Source organism: Sebastes umbrosus, chromosome 18, assembly GCF_015220745.1.
Source record: "Sebastes umbrosus isolate fSebUmb1 chromosome 18, fSebUmb1.pri, whole genome shotgun sequence".
NCBI classification, from domain to species: domain Eukaryota; kingdom Metazoa; phylum Chordata; class Actinopteri; order Perciformes; family Sebastidae; genus Sebastes; species Sebastes umbrosus.
The window spans coordinates 1,656,634-1,679,006 of NC_051286.1; the positions used below are offsets into that span (position 1 = coordinate 1,656,634).

Consider the following 22,373-nt stretch of genomic DNA (forward strand, 5'->3'; position numbering starts at 1 on the left):
CAGCATGGGCAGTAAATATGAGACTGGTTGGAGTTTTACAATCCTATATATTCTTAAGCAACGTTTTAGTGAAGCTGTAAACCTTTACGGCATATAGTTTATATAACGTTTACCTCAGTCAAATATCAATGTGAACTTTCTGATCGACACAAGGGGAAAGTATCAAGATACTTTTACTCCAATGCTGAATTTCTGTGTGGTTCTTTACTTGATTATTTGCATGCTTCAGTTGTTCTGTTTTGTTTTGTTTTCTTTATTTCTCTATCCTTCTTTCTTCCATTTATTTGTTCATTCCCTCTGTCCTTCCTTCCTTCCTTTCTGCCTTCCTAATTTCTTTCCTTCTCTCCTGCTTTCCCTCCTTTCCTTCATCACATATTTGACAAAAGAAAACTAAACTCCACTCTTCAGCCAGGGAAAACAATAAATACATCTTTATTGTTTATCCCTGATAAAGTCTGATATGTTGTATTTTTATAAATATATTAGAATGGTGTTAGTACAAATATAACCTCTATCACGTTCTCTGACATATTGACATGAAATATTTCTCTTGCACTAAGTAATATCTACGGAAGCCCTGAGAGGCAAGTGAAAAAGGAAAAATATGGTGATCTATTTTCTAAGTCTGATCTAAATTATTTTCTTTCCTGTTTTTATGACTTAAGAACATTAGAAAAACAGGTTTTGCCAGTATCATTTTTCTTTTTTTTCCATCTGTGAAAACAGGTGACTGGCTTTCATCACAGAAAAATCATGAAAAATAAATCCTGGAAATCTTTTTTTTTTTTTCACCTGTTTCACAGTTGAAAAAAACTAATTAAGGAACTTTAAGGAAGATTATCCTGGAAAAGAAACCTCTTTGTTCATCTGTTCTTTAAAGGGACAGTGTGTAGGATTTGGCGATATTTAGTGGTGTGGTTGCAGATTGCAACCAACTGAGCACCCCTCCGCTCACTCCTCCCTTTCCAAGACTGCGGTAAACAAAATTGCAAATTATCACAACTCAAATGTCAGTGACTTTAGTCAAAATATAGCTTTAACTTCAGCTAAAAGGAGAGAAAACTCCACCACCCTCAACCTTTTTAACATCAATAACCTCCAGAAACATGATGACCAGGCAGACGGTTTAAATGAAGTGTTATTCCTGCTTGTTACTGAGAGTTTACTGAGAGCATATTTCATTCAGCAATTATCCATCCGTGACCTGTTTTAACAGACCGTAGAACAGTAGATCTGTTATTATTATTTAACCACCAGCCCTCCTTTAACACCATAGCAACAGGCCACTTCTGTAAGTTTGTGGAAAGTCTGACAGTGAAGCCCGAGCATAAACATTCATAAAACCTGCTATCACTCGCTTGTAATGTTAATGATGTAGGAATTTCTTCACTTATTGCGTCATCAGAAGCTGCTTTTGTTACAGTTAAAAGCATTAAATCTGAATGGAAAAATTAAGACGTGGAATGTAATAAACTTGTTCTGGCTACGTACCGAGGACAAAGATCTCCACGCCCCTGCTCTGGAGCTGCTTGGCGTAACTCTCCACTGGATCCTCAGATTTGCCGTCCGTGATGATCACCAGCACTCTGGGAAAACCCTTCCTGGCACCGGCCGCCTCGGTGAAAGTGTTCTTCAGGAGGTAATCGAGGGCATCGCCTGGAGCGGCGAGACGGACGGGGATTAGGTTTTAAATGGTGCTCAGACAGAAAGTGGCAGCTTACATAGAGCAGGTTTAACACTTCTTTATTATAGTCACTAAATAATGAGGGGAACTTATGACCCAACTGATGATGATCTTCTTCAGTTTTTAAAGATTTTGTACATTTGAAAATAGGGGACAAAAAGAAAAATCAATTGAAACATTCATAGATGTTTGTTTGATGCAGATGTAGAATAATGAGGAGAAATAGCACTTAATGCTGCTGTCGTTGCGTAGACTTAAGGCATGGTCACACGTGTGAAATTAACATTCGCTTCCCGTTCACTCCCATTCTATGCGAGCGAAGGGGCGAAAAAACATTTGCTTCCGGTTGCAAAGTAAATTCTCATCTTCGCATTCGTGTGAAGTTCAACTTTCGTAAACTTTCAGTTTGAATAATGCCTCAGCAGGCGATGCATGTGTGACCGTGCCTTTAAATCATCACTTTTATCTCGACTCGTGCTGCTAAAATTAAAATGTAAAAATTAGTAAATCAGGTCAAGCACAGGAAATATGAAAATAATCAAATACTCGAGACCAACTTAAAACTTCTCGTTAATTATTTTGACAGTATTTTTTTATACACGGTAGCCTCCTCATCTTGTTTGATTCACCTTAAGGTCAACCTTTTTTTTTAGATTTTTGGAATATGTTGTATACCTTACTCTATCCAGGTCTTCTTTGTCATATTTATTATAATTTTCTTAATATGTTATCCTTTCTATTTGGTCCTCAGAATTACTTATTTTTTAAGTTTCTGGCTACATTTATTGTTTCAGGACACAGTAATGTATGCGGAGCTTATGATGCCATGAGTCGAGTAACCCTTTTGATTTGTTTGAGGTATTTACATGTAAATGTTTATTTCTGTAGTGATTTAAAATGCCAGTTATGTCCATTAAAGGGGTCCACAAAGTAAAGGGTTAAATAAATACAGAGAAGTTTTAAGATTTTTTTTAGTGTGAGACAACCCCCTTCTTCATGTAGATATGTTTAATAAATAAAAAAAAAAACATATATTTGGGGATTATTACTTCAGCTAATTTCATTTGTCATTATGAAACCAGCAAAAAAATTAAATAATACAAATAAAATATTTAGAAAAAGTCATGATTTACTGTTAAAAAAAAAAAAAAAAATGATAATAATTCAAAATCCACAGAAAAATAACTGAAACTAAACTGAAGTGTAAAAATCTAGCACTAGAGGACATTAACCATGTACCTGTCAAGGTGTCTCCTCCTTTGTACGGCAGCGAGCCGATGGCGCGGAGCAGCGCCGAGCGGGTCAGGTGTTGAATGAGGTTGAACTCTGTTCGGGCGTCGTTGCTGTACTGGACCACGCCCACCCGGGTCTTTTCCTCTCCGATCTGAAAGGCGCCGGCCACCGCTGAGATGAAGTTGCGGACGTGTTTGAAGTTGGGCCTGCCGACGCTCCAGGAGCCGTCCACCAAGAACACCACGTCGGCGATGGCACTGAAAGAGCATTCTGGGAAAAAAAGAGTGAGGGGTGAGTAATTATTATTTATTTATTTATTTTAACCGTTTTAACCGATAGCGTTAATCGGTTAAAGTTCTTAACGTTGGTTAATTATTAACATCCCTACAAAACGTAATTGAGAATGCAGTTTGGTTCATTTTGTAAGAAACAGGGTTGCAGCTAATAACTAAGTAATCAAGGGTTTTGCAGAATTAAGGTTCTGGCAGGTTGGATGTGATAATATGTGATATTTCATAAAAGCTCTGCATTGCTCAAGCTGAATGTTCATTATTTTCTGGTTGTTCGGTCACACTGGATGTTGGATCAAACTGTCCCGTTGTATGTGGAGGTACAGGACTCTCTGCCCTACTTTCTGGGAGTTTCCTTGTGACTTTCCTCTCATGAAAAGAAGGAAAAATCAGCACAGCTCGTCATCATCTGCAGAACTAGGCCAGGGCAGCAGCAGCAGAGGCAGCGCTCTTGTAAATCAGCATCTGTAATGGTTTCCACTTCTCTCAGCACTTCAGGGCCGGGCTCCACTCAGCTCGCTCCCCTGGCTCCCAACAACAGCTTCCCGCTCCACCTACGACCCCTCGCACTGAGCATGCGCAGCTTCCTCCACATTGGCATAATTGGGCGGCAGGGGACCAAACCGATGACCAAATACTTCAGAGATTTATGGGGGTCTCATTTTTGATTATTGCTATACAATGGGGTGTTGTGCGTTCATCCGGAGCCTCCCTTTCGCTGCTGAGCTCACGCTGATGGACGCCGGCCCAGCAGTGAGGAAGAAAGTTCGAGAACGTGGAAAAGTCTTGAATGTTTGTGACTCATTATCTCAGCAGCAGCGAAACCCCTCGTTAAATTAAGGTTTAAATGAACAAAAGGACTTACTGACTGAATCTGAAGGGTCTGGTTTCTTGGAAGTTCCTCTTGTGCCGCCACTTGATTCAACTGAAAGACAACAACACAATCATGTAATTACAATCTTGTCTATCCTCAAAAAAAAAACAAATGAACCATTTTCTGTCAGTAACTGTCGCTGTTTTTCTTCAACAAATGGCAGACCACTCAAACTGGACCCAAACTCGCCTTTTCTTTCCATACATGAGATTTCAATTCCTCTCATCTGAGAGTTTGTTCTTGTGCAACATTTCCTTCTCGTAGATACAACGAACGTGCAAAACGAGCTCCCAAACAGCGAAACTAATAAGTTGATGTAATATTTTCCGACAGAGTTCCGGGGAATCTCCCGAGCTCGGAGGGTTTCTCAGATCATCAGCGTTTGCTGCGGTGCCAAGCAGGCGTCCCCACCAAACTGCTGCCATGACGTGATTGAAGACCTCAATGAAACTTTAACTTTTACTGGACTTTTCTGTCTTTTAACCTGCTGCAACTGCTCTTTTCGTATCTTATCTTATCTTATCTTATCCGTAAATTGAACTCATTGTCTCTTTGTACCTCTTTCGCCAACTAAATCAGTGGTTCCCAAACTTTTTGGCTTGTGATACTTTCAAATGAAGCTATGTCTACTTATGACCTTACTGAGGACTTTAATAGAGTGCTTCAGAGATGACGTATTTTTGTAGTCCAACCAGGAAGTTAGTATCGCCCTGGTTCCCTCACAATCCTGCTTGGCTAAATAACGGAGCTAACAGCTAACGTACAGAAGTTGCTTTGAGTTACATTATGATGCATTCAAACTCTATTCAGTAAAAATGAGTATTGGGCGAAGGTGAATTATAATCGCTATCACGATGTGTTCAAATATAATCTAGTAAAATGTTGTTTTTGGTGAAAAACTTGAGGCGGTTCATCAGGGATTAATAATACATTTTTGAAAACCAGTATACAAATGGTAATAAAGGAGTGCACGTTGACGTGCATGTTTTTTTTTTTGTTTTGTTTTTGTTTTTTACCGTGGTATTGAATCGTGAAATTTCAGTGGTATTGGTATCGACTACTAAATTTCTAGTATTGTGACATCCCTGCTTCCCAGTACGAACACTTGAATAGCTCTTATTTAAATCACTAGGTCATAAAAGTTGTAAAACGCACTCATAGCTGCATCCAGAGTTATTTCCCTTCCTCCGTTCATATGAATGAGACTCAGACCGAGGCTGGACCGAGGGCTAGGAGGCGGAGTTAGCAAGCCGTGACGATAGCGTGGCGGTTGTGGCCCCGTGGCCGAGCCATGTGACCGAGCAGACGCTACTGGGCCTGCTACATGGGCCCTATGGATGCGGAAGATCGCCCGAAGATCCGGGTACTTTTCCAGTCGGAAGTCGAGCCATTTTTGGCATCATGCGCCACTGAGTAACTTTCATAGGAATGAACCATGGATGTATTTAAGAGAACTGGATCCGGCGTTGGAGGAGGGGTCATTCAGTACCCGGATCTTGGGCACATGGAACATGCGCGGTAGCGTCCGCTTGGTCACATGCCATGGAGTCCCAACGTTACGCCGTCATCACGGCTTGGCGCTCCAGCCTCGGTCTGGGTCTCATTCACATGAACGGAGGAAGGGAAATAACTCTGGATTCAGCTATTAGTGCGTTTTACGACTTTAAAAACTTAATTTTTTAAATAAGAGTGTTCGTACTAGGGAGTTGATTCACCTAAAAAAAAAGTTATCCGCTGAGTTACAGACGTCTCTTTCCCAATGTAAGTATATGGGGAAAAATCTTTTTGGGCCCAATGGCATCATGTGACGGACACGGAAGTTGCAGTACCGCCATTTGACCACTATGAAAGTCGGGATCGATGACTGCTGCTCTTCCTTGGGGCTTGGAATGAACGAGGCCCCGCCTCCAACGCTGTATCCAGTTCTCTTAATACATCTATGGTTCCCTCGACAAAAACCCAATGGGATTATTCCATTGGGTTTTGGATTATTGCAGAAAATAAGCTCTGTGACAAACGTTACACGTTTTGACTTTACAGACCTTATTTCAGACATCTAACTAAAAACCCATTCAAAAAACCCAATGATTTCCAGACGAGGGAACAGGAAGTGCTAACTCATTTCCGGGTTTTCGGACTCATCCCTGCAGCAGTCTGTTACAATCCATTCTGGCAAAAAGATCATGGGATCAGAAGCTCATGAAGAACAGCTGCTATGCTGGGGTTTCCTTAACTAAACTTAATTTATTTGAAAATGTCGTTGTAATCCAGTGCTGTACTGTATAGTAAACTGACATAATGAAAAACAATCAGTTGTTTTTAATGTGTCCACTCATTATAAGGGGTCTTTAGGTGTTTTATCAGCCAGTTTGGTGAAGCAGGACGTCATCACGGCTGACCAGCTGCTGACAGACTTTACAAGCATTTGGTTGGAGGTCTGGTGCTACTTTACACACACACACAAACACACATTCAAGGACACGGTGACTTACGTGTGATCTGGCCGGAGATGGGCAGACTCAACTCTGATCCGGCGTACGCAGATATCGTTACAATATAGACCACATCTGGACTCAGGTCTGAGATGGAGGTCTTAGTCGCAGATGCAGGCAGAGTAAGTTCTTTTGTTATTTCTCCTACAAAGAATGCACAAAGTCAGAGGGAAGCCATTAGGAAAATATTGCATTACTTCATTTCTCCGAGAGTCGAAACAGAAAAACCTGATTCTGACTGTTGACCTGAGGACTGGAAGAGCCGTGTAAACAGTATGATTCAATTTAATGAAAACTTTCCGCATTACTATGAATCAAAACACATTGATTTAACCCTTAAATACCCAATTCTTCCATTAAGTCAAGGTTACAGTTTTTCCGATGTCAATTATTCAGGTTTACAGGATAATTAATGTGAAAAGACCCATTAAATTACAAAGTATATTAAAATAACAACTTAAGCCCTCACTTGTACTTAGTATCACAATTAGAAATACTTCAATTCTTGTTTAAAAGTGAATTACTTTTGTGGTTTACAAGCAAAGCCTGCCTCTTAAGAAACAAACCAACGTCATTTAGATATTTAGTAATTTGAGGTAAATTGTGGTAAAATGTAATTTAAATCTTCCCAATTAAATTATTATTAAACAACATCTTGATAAAGTGTCTCATGTTTTAAATGGGTCCTACATTAGCAAGCTAACATTCTGTCAAGTAACAGCAGTAGCCTATGTAACAGTTACACCTGAATATTCAAGCTATCGGTAGTTCTGTCAGTGAGCTGGTTTAGTTAGCTAACGGTTCACCTAGCAGTTACAGGGTGATTATATTTAGTAGCAGCTAATCTCTATGTAAGAACTAGTCTATGTGGGCTACTAATGATGCATAAATCTCCATTTAATAAACACTTAACCTACTTATAACTAGTTATAACTAGCCTAAGTTTGAACTTGCTGCATTGTCATGTTGAAGGAAAAGCCCTTTCCCAAACTGGTGAAATAAAGTAGAAGCACACTATTGTCTGAAGTATTGTAGTAAGTATTTTGGCCAAACCCTGTAAAAAAAAAACACCCCATGGCCTACACATACTAGCATTAAAGGTCCCATATCAGCTCATTTTCAGGTTCATACTTGTTTTTTGTGTTTCTACTAGAACATGTTTACATGCTGTAATGTTCAAAAAACACTTTATTTTTTCTCATACTGTCAGCCTGAATATACCTGTATTTACGCTCCGTCTGAAAAGCTCCGTTTTAGCACATTTTGACAGAATTGCATCAGAATTGCGTTGCTAGGCAACACCTTGGATCCATGTTTACTTCCTGTCAGCTGATGTTATTCACACACACTGCAACAGGAAATAAACTGGGACACATTTAGATTGTTTACGTTTAAAATTATTTCAAGGGTCTAAATATTGTATATTCTTGACATCACGAATGTGCAGAAATCCTGACGGCTTGTTTCAAATGCAGAGTTTCTGAATACGGGCTGTGTATTTCCCTGTGGATTGAGTGTTTCGATACTTTCACAGTATTTATATAGGACTTAAGCCTGCTTTATAATAGAAAAACAGGAACATCTCACTTTTTTATAGTATGGGACCTTTAAGTGTTGATATGACTATTGTTTTGTTTTTTTTATCTCAAAACCATCTCAGCTGTTTAATGAACTATGAGGGATGTGACATCTACATTCCTGAGCTAAACTAATGCTGACAGTTTTCCATGGTAATGTTTTTCTTTATCCCCCATTTTTTTTTTTTATCATTAGAGCTCCTGGTGCCAAACATGTGTCTGCAGAAATCTTCAGATAATTACGGGGAGTGTCGAGTCTTGCCGGGCAGACTGATGTCTTAGGGAGTTTACGACTCTTGTAATGTTACAAGCACGGCAGGACATAACTCGCAGGTTTAATGAGCACCCACCTGTGTCTGAGGTCACTTGTATTCTGTAGCCCTGTATCCTCGACTGTGGTTTGCTCCAGATCATTTGCACCGTGTTCTCATTTAAAATCTTAAACCTCAAATCTGACGGAGGGTCGACTGTGGAGAGAAAAAACGTAAACACAGTTAATCCTGCAGCTTTAGGAGGTGGGTGTATTGTAAAGTGAGGTATAAAAAGGATTTCCCCAACAGTCAACACTTCAAGGGTGAAGCTTGACAAGTTCACTGTTGGAGCAAACAACACGAGACAAAAGCAAACTACAGATGTGAGAGGGAAGCCATTTCGGAGACAAAAAATGACCTCCGTTTGAGCTTGCGTGGCCGGCGGCCACAGTCAACAGCTCAAGCAACAACACATTGAGACAACAAACACAACACAACAACACAACGCTACCTTCCTACAGTTTAGAACATTCAAGAAGGAAACACAAACAGGGCGGGAAGATAAAAAACTTTGGTCAATTTTGGCCGTGACCACGTATACGGAAGCAAAGAAAGTCCTTATTTGAATTTCAAGTTTTGAGCTTTCAAAAACTTTTTTTAGGCTTCAAAAAGAAAAAAGAAAATGGTTTCAAGATGCTCAGATTGAACTCGTCATTTTCAGATATGAAAAAGTAAATTTAAGTCACTAAATTAAACTCAAATTTTGATAATTTTTGGAAATTCGAACAGAAGATTTGATGGAAAATTACAATTTCATCCACGCTACGAAAAAGAAGCAATCAATTAGCTTACGTTCTGTCAGACACATCAAAGAAAGCAACTTTTTTTTGACTTAACTTAAATTTTGAGATCCAAAAATGACCAGTTCAATCTTAGGAACTTAATATCGTTTTTAAAAATATATTTTCTGTTTAAATGTTGAAAGAAATCAAGATTTTGAAAGCGCAAAACTTGAAAAATCTTCCTGGAAAATTCAAAGCACATCAATTTAAAACAATTGACATTTTAAAAATGGAATAGTTATGGCATCTCTTTGCTTCCATACAGGGCATTTTAAACAGACAACCAACACATTTTTGGTGATTTGTGTCCGGAAAAAAAAAATAAGTTTCCCGCCAAACTAACTACAACATGGACCGGCTGACATCCTGCAGACTGTCCATGACCTCAATCCAACTCACGATGTTGAATTGACAAATGACAAAAACACACAAATCTAATGAAACTCTCCAGTATTGATTATACAATGGGTAAAGATCTGATCGACTACTTTCATCGTCTCCATTGCAAACCTCATAAAAGACGTACACGATGTCGCTGACGACACGTGTACGTCTTTTTTCTGTTCACGTTTCCCAGAAATCTGCACCAGAGGTTCTTAAACTACTTCAAATCCAGATCTTAAAAAAGATTTAATCGCAGAATCTTTCCTCTACTTTTGCTCCGGTTAAAACTTCCAGAATGCTTTTAGGATCTGCTATAATTTAAGAACCGCTGATGTTTTGTGATGTTAACCAACAAACAAGATAAAAGTGCACATAAAGTTTAACTTGTGCTCACGGACATGGAGGATATCATGCATCACGTGTACATGAAAAGTTGTTTAAAACAACTTGAGGGGACGGACAAAAAGTTTCCATGTACACGAGGGACCACAGATTATTATTATTTGAATATTTTAAAATGATTTTCTTCAGGTTGGGGTTGAGAACGAGATCTACGAGTCCTACCTGATAAACTAGCTTGCTATATAATGCACAGATTTCTTTATGTTGCCTTATTGGCCAAAACTTGCTTGAATTAAAACATTTTAATCTTGATAAGAGCTTAAAATTAATAGAAAATAACGCAAATATCTCAAATTAAACACATTAAAGTAGCTTAATGACAAGTTTAGCTAAATAAACTAAGGCAAAATAATAATAATAATAATTATTGATTAAAGAAATCTTAGTTGACTAACACCAAAGCGACCGATTAATCGACTAATCGACTCAAGAAATCTTAGCCGACTAATCGACTAAAGAAATCTTAGCCGACTAATCGACTAAAGAAATCTTAACCGACTAATCGACTAAAGAAATCAAAACGACCGATTGAAAAGGGGACAGCCCTAGATATTTTCAAGTTTTAAAGACTTTTCTCTCAAAAAACTTATTTGCTAAACAGTCATAAACTGAAACATTATCTAACCTCTTCATATAACAAACAGGTGGAAACCGTGAGTTTAATTCTTAATCTTTTCATGCTGGAGGAACGTTAATCTAACGGTAATCTGAGCTCCAGAGTTTGAGCTCATTTTATGAAACTCTGCAGCTGCACAGATTCTCCTCAAGTTCTGTAGAAACTCACAGAATAAAGTAAAATGACTCAAAGAAACAAAACTAAAACAGTAAACACAACGTATAATCTAGCTAGAGATTAAAGATTACGGCATTTAAGTGTTTTTTTCTAGACCGCCAACCAGTGCATCTGTTAGTGTGGGAGTGAAGAATATCATTGTAAAATATTGTCGTGAAGCCAAGACTCGAGGTCGAGGCTTGACCGGGAGGGTGACAGGACGGCAAAAATGGAGGAACCACCAACCTGGTGAGTCAATTCGTCAAGTCAGCGGGCTGCTGCTTCTGTTTCCAAATGGACAAAAACTACCCAGAAATACTCTTAAACCAGAGGCACACACTTGTACAAACACACACATTAGGAGCTTTTCTCTGGAAGCTTTTGGCTTCTGCTCTAAACTGCTTTTATTTTGTAATTTGTCCACCTGAAGTGTGACAGTTTAGAGCAGAGGCCTTCCTGTTCCTGAGTCTCTTCAAGGTGTTCGAGGCTTTAACTCCGGCCCCAACACGTCAAACTATTCCACACGTTAGAATATATACGACCCCCATTACGATGACTTCTGGAGAGGCAGCGAGGGGCCCCTTCTGGGACATTAAAAGGGGGTCACAGGAGGTCAGATTCTCCTCCTCCTCCTCCTCCTGGAGATTTGATGAGTTTTTACTGCACTTTTTTTTTTTTCCTTATTCTGAGAGAAAATCCAGAGGCACAGAGGAGCAGATTTTCTCCTCTTCCCAACCTCTGAAACCTCTGGAAAATAATGTGAAACTCATATTTTGTCTTTCCGTTCCATCAGGAGAGAAGACGTAGGGAGGAAACTTGGCTTTGTGCCGTCTCGGTTTTTCTTTTCTTTTTTGAAACTGGAGAAATGTAGGCTACAGTAATAGATAGTAGATTTAAAGCAAGGGCCCCTCCTGGTGTAAAACAGATCAAACTACATCTGGAAAGATGCCCCACTTAACCCAAAAGACAGACATTTATTTCAGCTCTACAGCCTCACATGGGAGGATAAAATACTTGCTCTCGTTTCTTTTTCTTTAGGATAGTTTTTGAGATACATGACTGTCCTTCAAGACTGATAGATGTAAATCAGTGGCATAAAATTAGCACCAGACGGCTGAATTTTCTTTTTCTTTAAGGGATTTAACTAAAATAATTAAACATATTTTCCCATATTTTATTGTACTTTTAAATCTCCGCTACATCGCTGCTCTAAACAAGTTACACTTGTGGCTAGAAACCACTTCCCGAGTGCTACTGGTTTGGACAAAAAAAAAAAGCTCCTATCCATAAATTCAAACCAGATATTTGAAGCTGAGTCTGTTTTTCTCTTCAAGAGGAAATATTGGGAATTCCTGCTAGAAACTGGAGTTATTGGATCAGAGGGGGGAAAAGAAAATCAATCATCAATCAAAAGGTTAAACTGAGGCTGAAATCAGTTCAAAAAAATCAATTCAAACACATTGTCTTTCTCTGTGTGATGTTTTTATTCAGACTATAGAGAAAAGGGCAGAGGTGAGAGGAGTTGAAGTGAGATGTGTTGGATGACAGAGAGGAGGAGGATGAGGATGGAGGAAGAGCGGCTTTACCTTGATCCTGGGCCTGAGAGGAGGACAGCAGCAGTGCCAGGAGGGCAGCAGCCACCAGAGACAGCCTGCTCTTCATCTTCAGCTCCTTCTGGCTCAGCAGCACATGAATGAAGCTGCAGAGAGGAACCAAGCAGGCGGTTAGAAGAGCTTTTTAACATCAGCCCCACAGCAGCCTCAGGGCTTCACAAGACCTTTAAGCAACCTGAACTTCAAACCTCCATCACCTGTCTCATGCAAATCATTTAAATCTACATCTAGCATCAATGCTTAAAATCCACAAGAAAAAGTAGCTTTCAGGGCAGGAATATTTCTCATATTTCCACAACCCTTGAGCTCTTAAAAACTGCTCCCAGACAGCCAAAGAAAATCACATGACAGACTTTATATGTATGAATGAATAAAGTCCAAAAATCCACAATTTAACAGCCAATAAAACCAATTTAATATCATGGAAAACCTGTTGCGCACAAAGCCAAATCTGTCTCTCCTCTCTTTCTGTGTTAGATTCCGTTTTCTTTCTTCTTAAAACAGCTTCAATTTTGATGCAAATCGTCCAATTTAGTATCTAATATCTCTGCTGATGAGATATAGTCGCTCTAAAGGAGAGAGAAAATCTTCCCAAAGTTCAGAATACCCGAGCATCAAATCCTGGCACCGCGCGTAATTACGCATCGCAGTGCCAAAGAATGAGTCCACGTTTCTTGGAATATCCCGATTGAAATTGGATGGTAACTGGAATATTAGAGATAATAACGTCTGGAAGTATAACACAGCCTTTAAAACTGCAATAAATGATTTAATCTAATTGCCATAAAATCAACTGGAACTCAAATAATTCACCTGGAAATTAGAAATAAAAAAACAATCATGCAGGACTGACCTATAGAGGAGACTGTCGAATTTCTTTGGTTTGGTTCAAGAAATTAAAAATAAAAAAAAGGTTTAAGTCTCTGTGAGAAGAAGGGTTTGTGAGGTGGTCCGGTGTTGAAGTCAGAGTCAGAGAAGCTCAGAGGGCTTTTTGGTTCCCAGACGCGTCGGAGAGCCTCTTTCCAAGTGGGAAGACTCTCCACACAATCTGCTACTTAACAGGGGAGGTGCTCCCAGATCTGCCTGCCTCTTACGACATCCAGCCGGCTAGAAAAAATGATGTGTAACCTCTAAAAAGTGCTTGGAGACGAACACACACACACAGTCGGAAACTTTTACATAGTTTGCAGCATTCCTTTCCGGTGATGGAGGAGCTTCTGTGCGCCTCAGCCACAAGGAGACAGCAGAGAGAGGAGGGGGAAACTGACTGAGGCTTTTACCCCCTTTTTCATTTCGTGAATCAATGGGAAAATATTACACAGTCTGGTAAACTAAACCCCCCCAAGTCAGTCTTTCCCCTTTTTAATGAATCATTCCGGTTTTCAGGGACGGAACAGAAGTTTCTGGGGTCCTCAGCAGGATCTGATAAAGAAGCAACAGCTGCACAAACTACGACTTTAAAAAAGCAAAAGGATGTCAGATATATAAAGCATTTGTCCAAAGTCATAGTGCTTTGTAATAGCTCCCCCAAAATTTGGTATGGGGCTTCCAGTTTTTCTCAGAATCCCACTCAGTGATAGTTACAACACCAAAACTTGTTATAGTTCCCCCAGATTTTAGTGGAAAACCTTCAAAATTTGTTGGTTGTCATTAATCAATAATTTGTTATAGTGCGTGAAAATCTCCAGATTCGGAACATCTAGCACCCCTAAAATCTCTAGTCTCAATAGTGCCCCGAAAATGTGGTGATTGTAATAATCCCAAAACCGGTTCTAGCGCCCCCAAAGTCCCAAACATGGTACTGCAGCAAATACTTCTGCCACAAGCCCGGTGGTGACACCCCAGGGCGTCAAATACTGAGAGAGGGGGGGGGGATCAGCGGAGGGGAAACTGACTGAGGCTTTTACCCCCTTTTTCATTTCGTGAATCAATGGGAAAATATTACACAGTCTGGTAAACTAAACCCCCCCAAGTCAGTCTTTCCCTTTTTAATGAATCAATTTGGAGCAGATTTTACAAAGTATGCTGAAGTTACAGCAACTTCGCCGCCACGCCACGGTCAGGTCGTTCAGTGAAAACTCACCATTTGAATAACTTTTCATCCTGAAGGTCTTAAAGGGACTATTTGTAACTTTCAGAATGTCTTGTTAACAGCGACACCTGTGGCCAGTAAGTCAACAAAAGTCAGCGTCTGGCTCGCGCTTGCTCGCTCTAAATATAACTGAACGAGCATCGCTCAAAACAGTGAGGCGACACACATCAGCGAAAACCACAATATCACTCTATATTTCAGCTGCTTTCACCAGCAGTAATGTTAGCTGACCAGACGAAGGTCTCTCCAGCTGCAGCATTTATTTCTGCACAATCGTCCACTGTACATTCACTAGATATTCTCAGAGCCAAACTAACTCTTCTGCAGTGTGTAGTGAGCGCGCATGCACGTCTAGAGGTGGAGCGAGACAGCGAGAACGCGCGCTGTGTGAGTGAAGGCAAGCAGGCAGCGGAGCAGAGACTCCGGCAACACACAAGCGCACATATGCGATCGTGCATTGGATCCCGATCAGGTACATCTATACGCTTAAAAAGTTACAAACAGTCCCTTTAAGATGGTCCTGACTAAATTTCAAGTCGATCTGATTAAATCTGTAGGAGGAGTTTGTTAAAGTACACGACCTATAAAACGCTAAAAATTCAAAATGGCTGACTTCCTGTTGAGTTTTGGGCATACATCCAAGAGGCTTTTTTGTGCGTCTCCACACGTTACATCTGTCTGCCAAATTTCATACATGTAGGTGAAACCATAGCAAGGGGCTCAATTTTTCCAACTTTCTAGGGGGGCGTTAGCGAGCCAGTTTGCAACACCCGAGACCGAGACCCTTAAAATGTAAAATTTTTCACCTTATCAGATAAGTGTGCCAAGTTTAACAACTTTTTGAGCATGTTAAGGTTGTCAAAAAGGCGATTCATTTGGGAGAAAAAGAAAAAGAAGAATTCCTTCAGTTTCAATAGAGCCTTTGCAGAGACGTTGTGTGTTCGCTGACACAGCAGATTCCTGAGTGCTGATAAGTGTTTTTATTTCTGAGTAGAGAGCCGAGCTGCAGCTTCATCTGGTGACTCTAAAGTGTTAAATGATGTGTGGTGGGTGTGGACTGATAGTGGAACAGGCCCGAGGCTGTCTGCTTCTACACTCTGAGATAAATTAAAACAGACAACGGAGAAGAACCTCCCAAGACAATAACTATACATGAACATCAAGTATGTGCCAAATGGAGCGTTTTACATTCTGAGTTCATGAGGTTTACTGGTTATAAAAGGCATTAATCTCTGAACACTAACTATTCAGACTCTAGGTTGATTTCTTTGTGAACGTCGCCCTCTAGTGACGGAAACGGATCATTCATGCAGGAAAAGTTGGTGTTTTTTTGTTTTTGTAGAGATTATGAAACATTTACTTGATGCAATGATGCATCAAAAATGATTGCACTCGTGGTTTGGCACCAAGTGAATACTGTGTAACAAGACTAGAACAATGTTGCATTACTTCAAGATTCAAGAGTTCTATTTGCCATTTGCACCAACAGTACATTGGAATTCTGATCAGTTTACACCGAGTCAAATTTAAGAAAGGAAAAAAGAGGTAGAAAAGGCACAAAGTAATTGCAGTACAAAATAATTAGCACATTCAACTCAACACAATAAATAAATAAATTATTAAAATATAAAATGCCCTCAGTGTAGTCAATAAATAAACTAAACTACTCTCTGCATAGTAACGATACCCCCACAATACAAATATACAGTATATATATATATGCTCCATGTTCATGTTAAAAGAACTTCTAACTCTCAAAAATAGGGGAGATTAGAGCCAATGATTCTTTCTCCAGTTTTTATGACTCGCTGCAGCGATTACTTGTTTAATTTATCATGATAAAACTAAAACTGATACTAAAGAGAACAGAATTAAGTTTAATAACACTAGGGCTGTTTAATGGCAAGAATAAGGCGATATGAATTATGATACAAAGGTTACAATTCAATATATGAAGGTATATTGCAATTTTTCAATTTTAGGAAAACTGTAATAGTAAAGAACACACCAGCATATACATAAAATTAAAAAAATAAAGTATTGACTGAGATTATCTTTGCATGTAAACTATTAATTAAAAGTGTTTTTGAGAATCAATACAGTATCACAAAACATATCGCAATTCTTGATATTTTCTTACACCCCTAAATAACACTACATCTGTCTATGAAGGTTTATGTGATGTGTTCATCATTTTTCACCTACAGGTTATGTTTTGTAGTTGAACATCTGTTTCGTGCGGTTGTTTTGTAAGTGTAGTGTCAGCTCACCCAAATTACATTACAACTATTTACATTTTAACATCATTTTGTCCTTAAATTCAGAAGCTGTAGTGGCTTGAAGAGCGCCCGCAAACTGGGGAAACTCTCCAAGATTGTTAAGGTTATAGACATTGATCTCTAACTGTTATGGTTAGGATAGGTCGTCGAGCAGCAGATCTCGGATCAGATTTCACAATTTGTAGGCGTCCTTCTAGACACGACCTCCAGAAGTACAGTATGCATACATAGCTACAGTGCCATAGTGAGGACTTTAGAAATACTTTCTGTTGCAATACAGTTCAACACAGATGATAAAGTTGAATCAAGACCTCTCTGAAACAGTTTCAACACAAATTGAACATTATTACATTCCTGAAGGGAGGATTTGTTGCATGACTGTTGTATTAAACTGCATTAGTTTTAGATAGGTGTACCTAATAAACTGAGTATGATTCTCGTGGACAAAAAAAACATTTTAAATTAGTTTTTTTAGTCAAATTTAAGATATTGACTCTCAAACTGTGAATCAGCCTTCAAAAAGCACCATGTTTAGTTTGTGAACTGCAGTCATACACATCATTTTGGCTTGTTTAATAAACAGAACAGTTTTCCTAAGGACTACTTCTTCTGCAGAAAGTAGTTCCAGTAAAAACTGTTGGTGTCTTCTGATGAAAACCACAAACTACATTTATACTCACCGCCGTTGTATTGAAGTGGAGAAAGAAATTGCAGAGAGAAATCCTCAAATCCGTTTTAACTTTAATAATTATATTTCTGTATTATTTCTAATTGCTGTAGTTTTCAGTGGAGACTTTGTTCTGAAGAAATAGTCCCATTGAAGTCGAGTTCTGGATTATTGAACATAACCTCGTTTTTCAAATGCAGTACAAGATGTTTCCCTTTAAAACTGTTAAATCAATAAAGTTGTTTGTGTTCAAACCACAGAAAAACATCCTGTGGTCTGACCTTCTTCCATATAATAACAGTGACTATAACAAAACTATATTTAAAACACGTAAACAAACAAAGTGATCAGAGAAAAACACATGTTTTGGTCATGAGAGGTATTTTTTTTATTGATCCTCAGGTTATCACAGAGTGCAAGAAATAAATATTGATCCCATGAACATAAAACAACATCCCATCATGACAGGAAACAGAGCCCGGCACAGACGGAGGATTAGCATCTAGGTTTTTTACACAATATAGAGCGGCTGGCCGGTGGTTTTAAAATGTAAGTAGGTAAACAGCTGTAGCGGTGGAGTTAGCCTTTCTTCTGAGGGAACGCCGCCTTCACCAGTTCATACACAACATATCCGGCTCCTGAAACAGAGAAACAGGTTAGAAGGGTTAGAAGCACCGGATGTTGTACACGGAGGATAAAATATGTGCAGCTCAAACACAGAAAATCCCTTTATCACATCTTTAGAACAGTTTCTTTAAACGCTTGTTGATTACAAATAACTGAGCGTTTCTTTTTTCTTTTCATATAAATTTATGTAGCATCCTAATATGGAGGACAGAACCTGCCAAAATCAAAAATAAATCAATTAATAAATAAATAAATGACTCGATAAATAAATAAATACACAACATAAATACATACCCAGGATGGTGAGGGCCATCGTTGTTCTGTACAGCAGAGCATCGACGCTGCCTCCTTTTAAATGAATCGGCATCCCGTTGTCCTCCTGCAGGAGAGAAACATGACGGGAAAGTTAGAACAGCAACACATGGCACTTAATAAGCACTGAGAAGTCTGTTTGAGCCGCGTTGTTTCCTATTTAAAATGATGACACACTTTAGGAAAGTCAGAGGTTTATGGGTAAAAAAGCAATCAGTTCTTCTTCTCTGCTCTAAAACAGTAGTAGCCAGTGGCAGCCGTGAGACCTCCAGGGCGACAGCACAGTGAAGGCTACTGTTTTGGAGCGGCGAAGAAGAAGAAGAATTGATTTCCGGTTAAACAAGTAAATAAATTACCGTATCCGATCGGTGCATAGACTGGCGTACTCGCCATCCGATACTGAATTTTGGGCAGTATCAGACGCATTTCTGATACTGGTATCGGAACAACTCTACTATATAAAGTTAATTGGAATTGAAATGATATTTTGACAATAAAATGTTGTGATACTCCTTTACTTTAAAATACATACGACTGGCCATGAGTACAAGTCTGAGTATCAAACGTATTGAACTTATTCTAACTGCTACAGCACTCACAATACTCTCTTAAAAACGACTAGACTGACCTTTTGGAAATGTGTATCCTTTAACAGCAGCAGCACAACCACTAGAGATTTCATGCAAGCTGGATTCAATCATAGCAGAGGCTCTTAATGACGTTATAAAAAAGCATATTTTAACGGTTACCACGAGCATCAGAGAGCAAACCAGCCCTAAAACTAGTTTGTTTAGTCTACAAGACACTTTGGAAGCAGTTAAATCATCTAAACGTTATTTATTTTAACACAAGCAGTGAAGACATTTGGCTGCCTGAGAGCTGTGAAAGCAGCATCACAAACTCCGCAGCATTTCTCAACATCAGTTCAGACAATCATTAAGAGACAATGACTACAGATGAGCTCATTAATTACTGTATTCAGGCACTAATTCACCGCAGGGCAAACACACAGTATAACGTGCATAATTAGTACTCAGTTAGGTTGTTCAACATACTGGTCACTTATCTTTGGAGCTAAAACGATTTCAGGGCTTCAAGAGAAGAACCACTGCTAAAGAAATGACAACATTTCACCATTCAGCATGAGTAATATAGAAATCATGTACAGTATATCTCTCTCAGCAGCTTTGAACCACTTCCTGTCTGGAGAAGGACACCATGAAGGGACAGAAACTGAGTCATCAATAGTCAAACTTACAAGAAACAGTTGTAGGGTAGTTATTATTCCTGTGTTTGATTTAATGCAACATATTTTCAAGGTGTGGTCTTTGCTGCCAAAGAAAGAATTTGCTATTTGACCTCATCAAAGGAAAAAGTCATTATAGGTCTGCTTTCAGCCTTTCAATATGCTTAATTTGTGTTCTTATTTATTCCCTGTGGTTTTGAAGACGTCTCAAGACGACTTTGAAGTCATTGATTTGCATTTTCAGGGGCTAAAAGCTGCAACATTTCTCATAACTCTGAAATTCATTAGACTAAGTCTTCATCATTCTGTGGCAGCGGTGGACAGTTTCTAAAGTTTGGTCCTGAAAAATGTGGGATTAATAGTTATTTGGTGAATTCCACACTGTGTGGAAAAAATGAAGAACTACCCCAGTTCACTTTCATTAAATCTTCAGAGCATCGTCAAACTATGTATTTAATATACAAGTGTGTCTCTTCTCTTAGGGAGTGATGGAAGAAGAATTCAGATCCTTCACTTCAGTTGAAGGCACTGTTTGTAAGAATCAAAAATGTTGATGTCATGTCTATGTTGCTGGCGCTTGTGCTCGCTCTACATAGACATGAAGGAGCATCGCTCAACACAGTGAGGAGACACACGTCAGCTAAAAGCACAATATCACTCTATATTTCAGCTGCTTGGCAGTAATGTTAGCTGACCAGACCAAGGTCTCTCCATGAATCAATGCTGATCCTAGTGTTGGCTTTTCCCGCTTCAGCCTCCCGACCGCGGCCGGAGGGAACGGGGGAGACGCCGGAGTTTTGGTCGGAGACGATAACGTTTCTCTCTGCGGAGCCCCGTCACTTCACAAGACACGGGAAACCTCTGTTGGTCTGGAGGAGCTGCAGCAGTTATTTCTGCACAAACGTCCACTGAACATTCACTAGATATTCTCAGAGCTAAACTAACTCTTCTGCAGTGTGGAGTGAGCAGCATGCACGTGAGAGGTGGAGCGAGCTGTGAGTGAAGGAAGGCAGAGGAGCAGAGTACAGCAGAGACTCAGAGGCCCCCAAACGCGAGCATGCATACGCGTGTCTCCGCTGTTCAGACTCAGACTCCAACACAAACTCCAGTGAAGCACCAAAACCTCTTGGTTGTATCTAGTGAAGCCCGTCTGTTAAACAGTGTTGGCCGCGGTCGGAGGACACGGAGGAGACCGTAGCTTTGGTCTCCAGGACCGGAGTCTCTGCTGTACTCTGCTCCTCTGCTCGCCTTCACTCACACACCGCGCTCCTTCTCTCTCCACCTCTCACGTTCATGCTGCTCACTCCACACTGCAGAAGAGTTAGTTTAGCTCTGAGAATATCTAGTGAATGTTCAGTGGACGTTTGTGCAGAAATAACTGCTGCAGCTCCTCCAGACCAACAGAGGTTTCCCGTGTCTTGTGAAGTGACGGGGCTCCGCAGAGAGAAACGTTATCGTCTCCGACCAAAACTCCGGTGTCTCCCCCGTTCCCTCCGGCCGCGGTCGGGAGGCTGAGGCAGGAAAAGCCAACACTAGGATCAGCATTGATTCATGGAGAGACCTTGGTCTGGTCAGCTAACATTACTGCCAAGCAGCTGAAATATAGAGTGATATTGTGCTTTTAGCTGACGTGTGTCTCCTCACTGTGTTGAGTGATGCTCCTTCATGTCTATGTAGAGCCTCAGGTGAAGCTGTTAACACATTCTGATTCTTACCAACAGTCCCTTTGAGGTGTGTTTCAGTAGTTTAGTGTGGTTTACCTGGAACATCTTCTGTTTCTGGGGGACCTTGTTGTCGACCCGCCGGCGGGCCGAGCTGCAGATGCTCCTCCTCACCAGCTGCTGGAGACCCTGGAGACAGCAGGAGACCAGCAGAGTCATCACACACAGCAGGACCAGGACTAAACACACTGAACCCTTCAACAGCTCTGATGTTAGATATGTTAGATATGATAAAGCGGGTAAAGCGGGAGATGCTCGTGGAGTTAGCACGGAAGCTAAGCTAAGCTAAGCTAAGCTAAGCTAACTCGTCCTGCTTTGACCCCTGATCGCTTCAGCAGCTAAATGTCGCCGCGCTTCGTCTTTCCTCACATTCCCACCTCCTGTATCTGCCTAATTAGTTCAATAACATGTCTACAAGGTAAACGTAAAGTTAAAGTAGAGAATAAACTCACAAACACGTGTCTGTTCATCTTTATGATCTTTATAATCCGTTAGCCGTTAGCCGTTAGCCTCTCTGACTCACAAGGACACACGAACACCACTTCCGCTTCTGCCTCTTCTTCTACTCGGGTATTAACGGCAGGCTGTGTTCATCCTGCTCGCTCTGCTGCCCCCACCAGTCTATACCACGAACTACATCCTCTATATTTTGCTCTATTCTTATCTTTTACATGCTTTATTGTTCTCATGTGTTCTTTTAAATATCTTTTGAATTCCCTTTCTTTATTTTCCTATATTTTTGTTTTATTTTTAAATTTTCATCCTGTTTTTTGGCTGCTCTATCATGTGAATTTATTAATAATAATAATAATAATAAATTGGACTTATATAGCGAATCTATTGCAATTAATATAGTCCATTTTCTGGATGTTCTTGTTTTGAGTGTTTTATTTATTTTTTTCTTTACAATTTTATGCTATTATATATGAATGAAAAATGCTGTACTTCATGGTGGTAAAAATACATAATTTTATCCCTGGTGTTAATTCATAGGCACATCTCCCCCCTCCATTAT

General features: G+C 39.8%; 2 protein-coding genes and 1 long non-coding RNA gene across 9 annotated transcripts in view; 1 reads left to right on the forward strand and 2 right to left on the reverse strand.

Moving 5' to 3' along the window:
* Nucleotides 1-13,533, reverse strand: part of col12a1b (collagen, type XII, alpha 1b) — a 139,780-nt gene extending 126,247 nt beyond the window's left edge. For 5 of the 7 annotated variants that reach the window (XM_037750790.1, XM_037750791.1, XM_037750793.1 and 2 more), the window contains exons 1-7: nucleotides 13,268-13,533; nucleotides 12,388-12,500; nucleotides 8,501-8,617; nucleotides 6,574-6,717; nucleotides 4,073-4,132; nucleotides 2,924-3,187; nucleotides 1,492-1,656 (exon numbers count right to left, since the gene is read on the reverse strand). In XM_037750790.1, the coding sequence (XP_037606718.1) occupies nucleotides 1,492-1,656; nucleotides 2,924-3,187; nucleotides 4,073-4,132; nucleotides 6,574-6,717; nucleotides 8,501-8,617; nucleotides 12,388-12,463 (826 nt within the window). In that variant the 5' untranslated portion in view covers nucleotides 12,464-12,500; nucleotides 13,268-13,533. Of the gene's footprint in view, nucleotides 1-1,491; nucleotides 1,657-2,923; nucleotides 3,188-4,072; nucleotides 4,133-6,573; nucleotides 6,718-8,500; nucleotides 8,618-12,387; nucleotides 12,856-13,267 lie in introns of those variants that run through there. The other 2 variants (XM_037750789.1, XM_037750795.1) reach the window with 2 other exon arrangements.
* On the forward strand, nucleotides 1,519-4,701 carry LOC119477022. The gene is made up of 3 exons (XR_005204161.1): nucleotides 1,519-1,639; nucleotides 3,076-3,208; nucleotides 4,415-4,701. It is a non-coding gene; the product is annotated as an uncharacterized LOC119477022 (long non-coding RNA).
* Nucleotides 13,534-17,816: 4,283 nt separating the features above from the next.
* Nucleotides 17,817-21,976, reverse strand: LOC119477382 (cytochrome c oxidase subunit 7A2, mitochondrial). The gene is made up of 4 exons (XM_037751459.1): nucleotides 21,811-21,976; nucleotides 21,398-21,487; nucleotides 18,374-18,458; nucleotides 17,817-18,090 (listed from the first exon to the last, which is right to left on the reverse strand). Exons 1-4 carry the CDS (start codon nucleotides 21,826-21,828, stop codon nucleotides 18,032-18,034), a joined length of 252 nt encoding a protein of 83 aa, XP_037607387.1. The 5' UTR covers nucleotides 21,829-21,976; the 3' UTR covers nucleotides 17,817-18,031.
* Nucleotides 21,977-22,373: the final 397 nt, after the last annotated feature.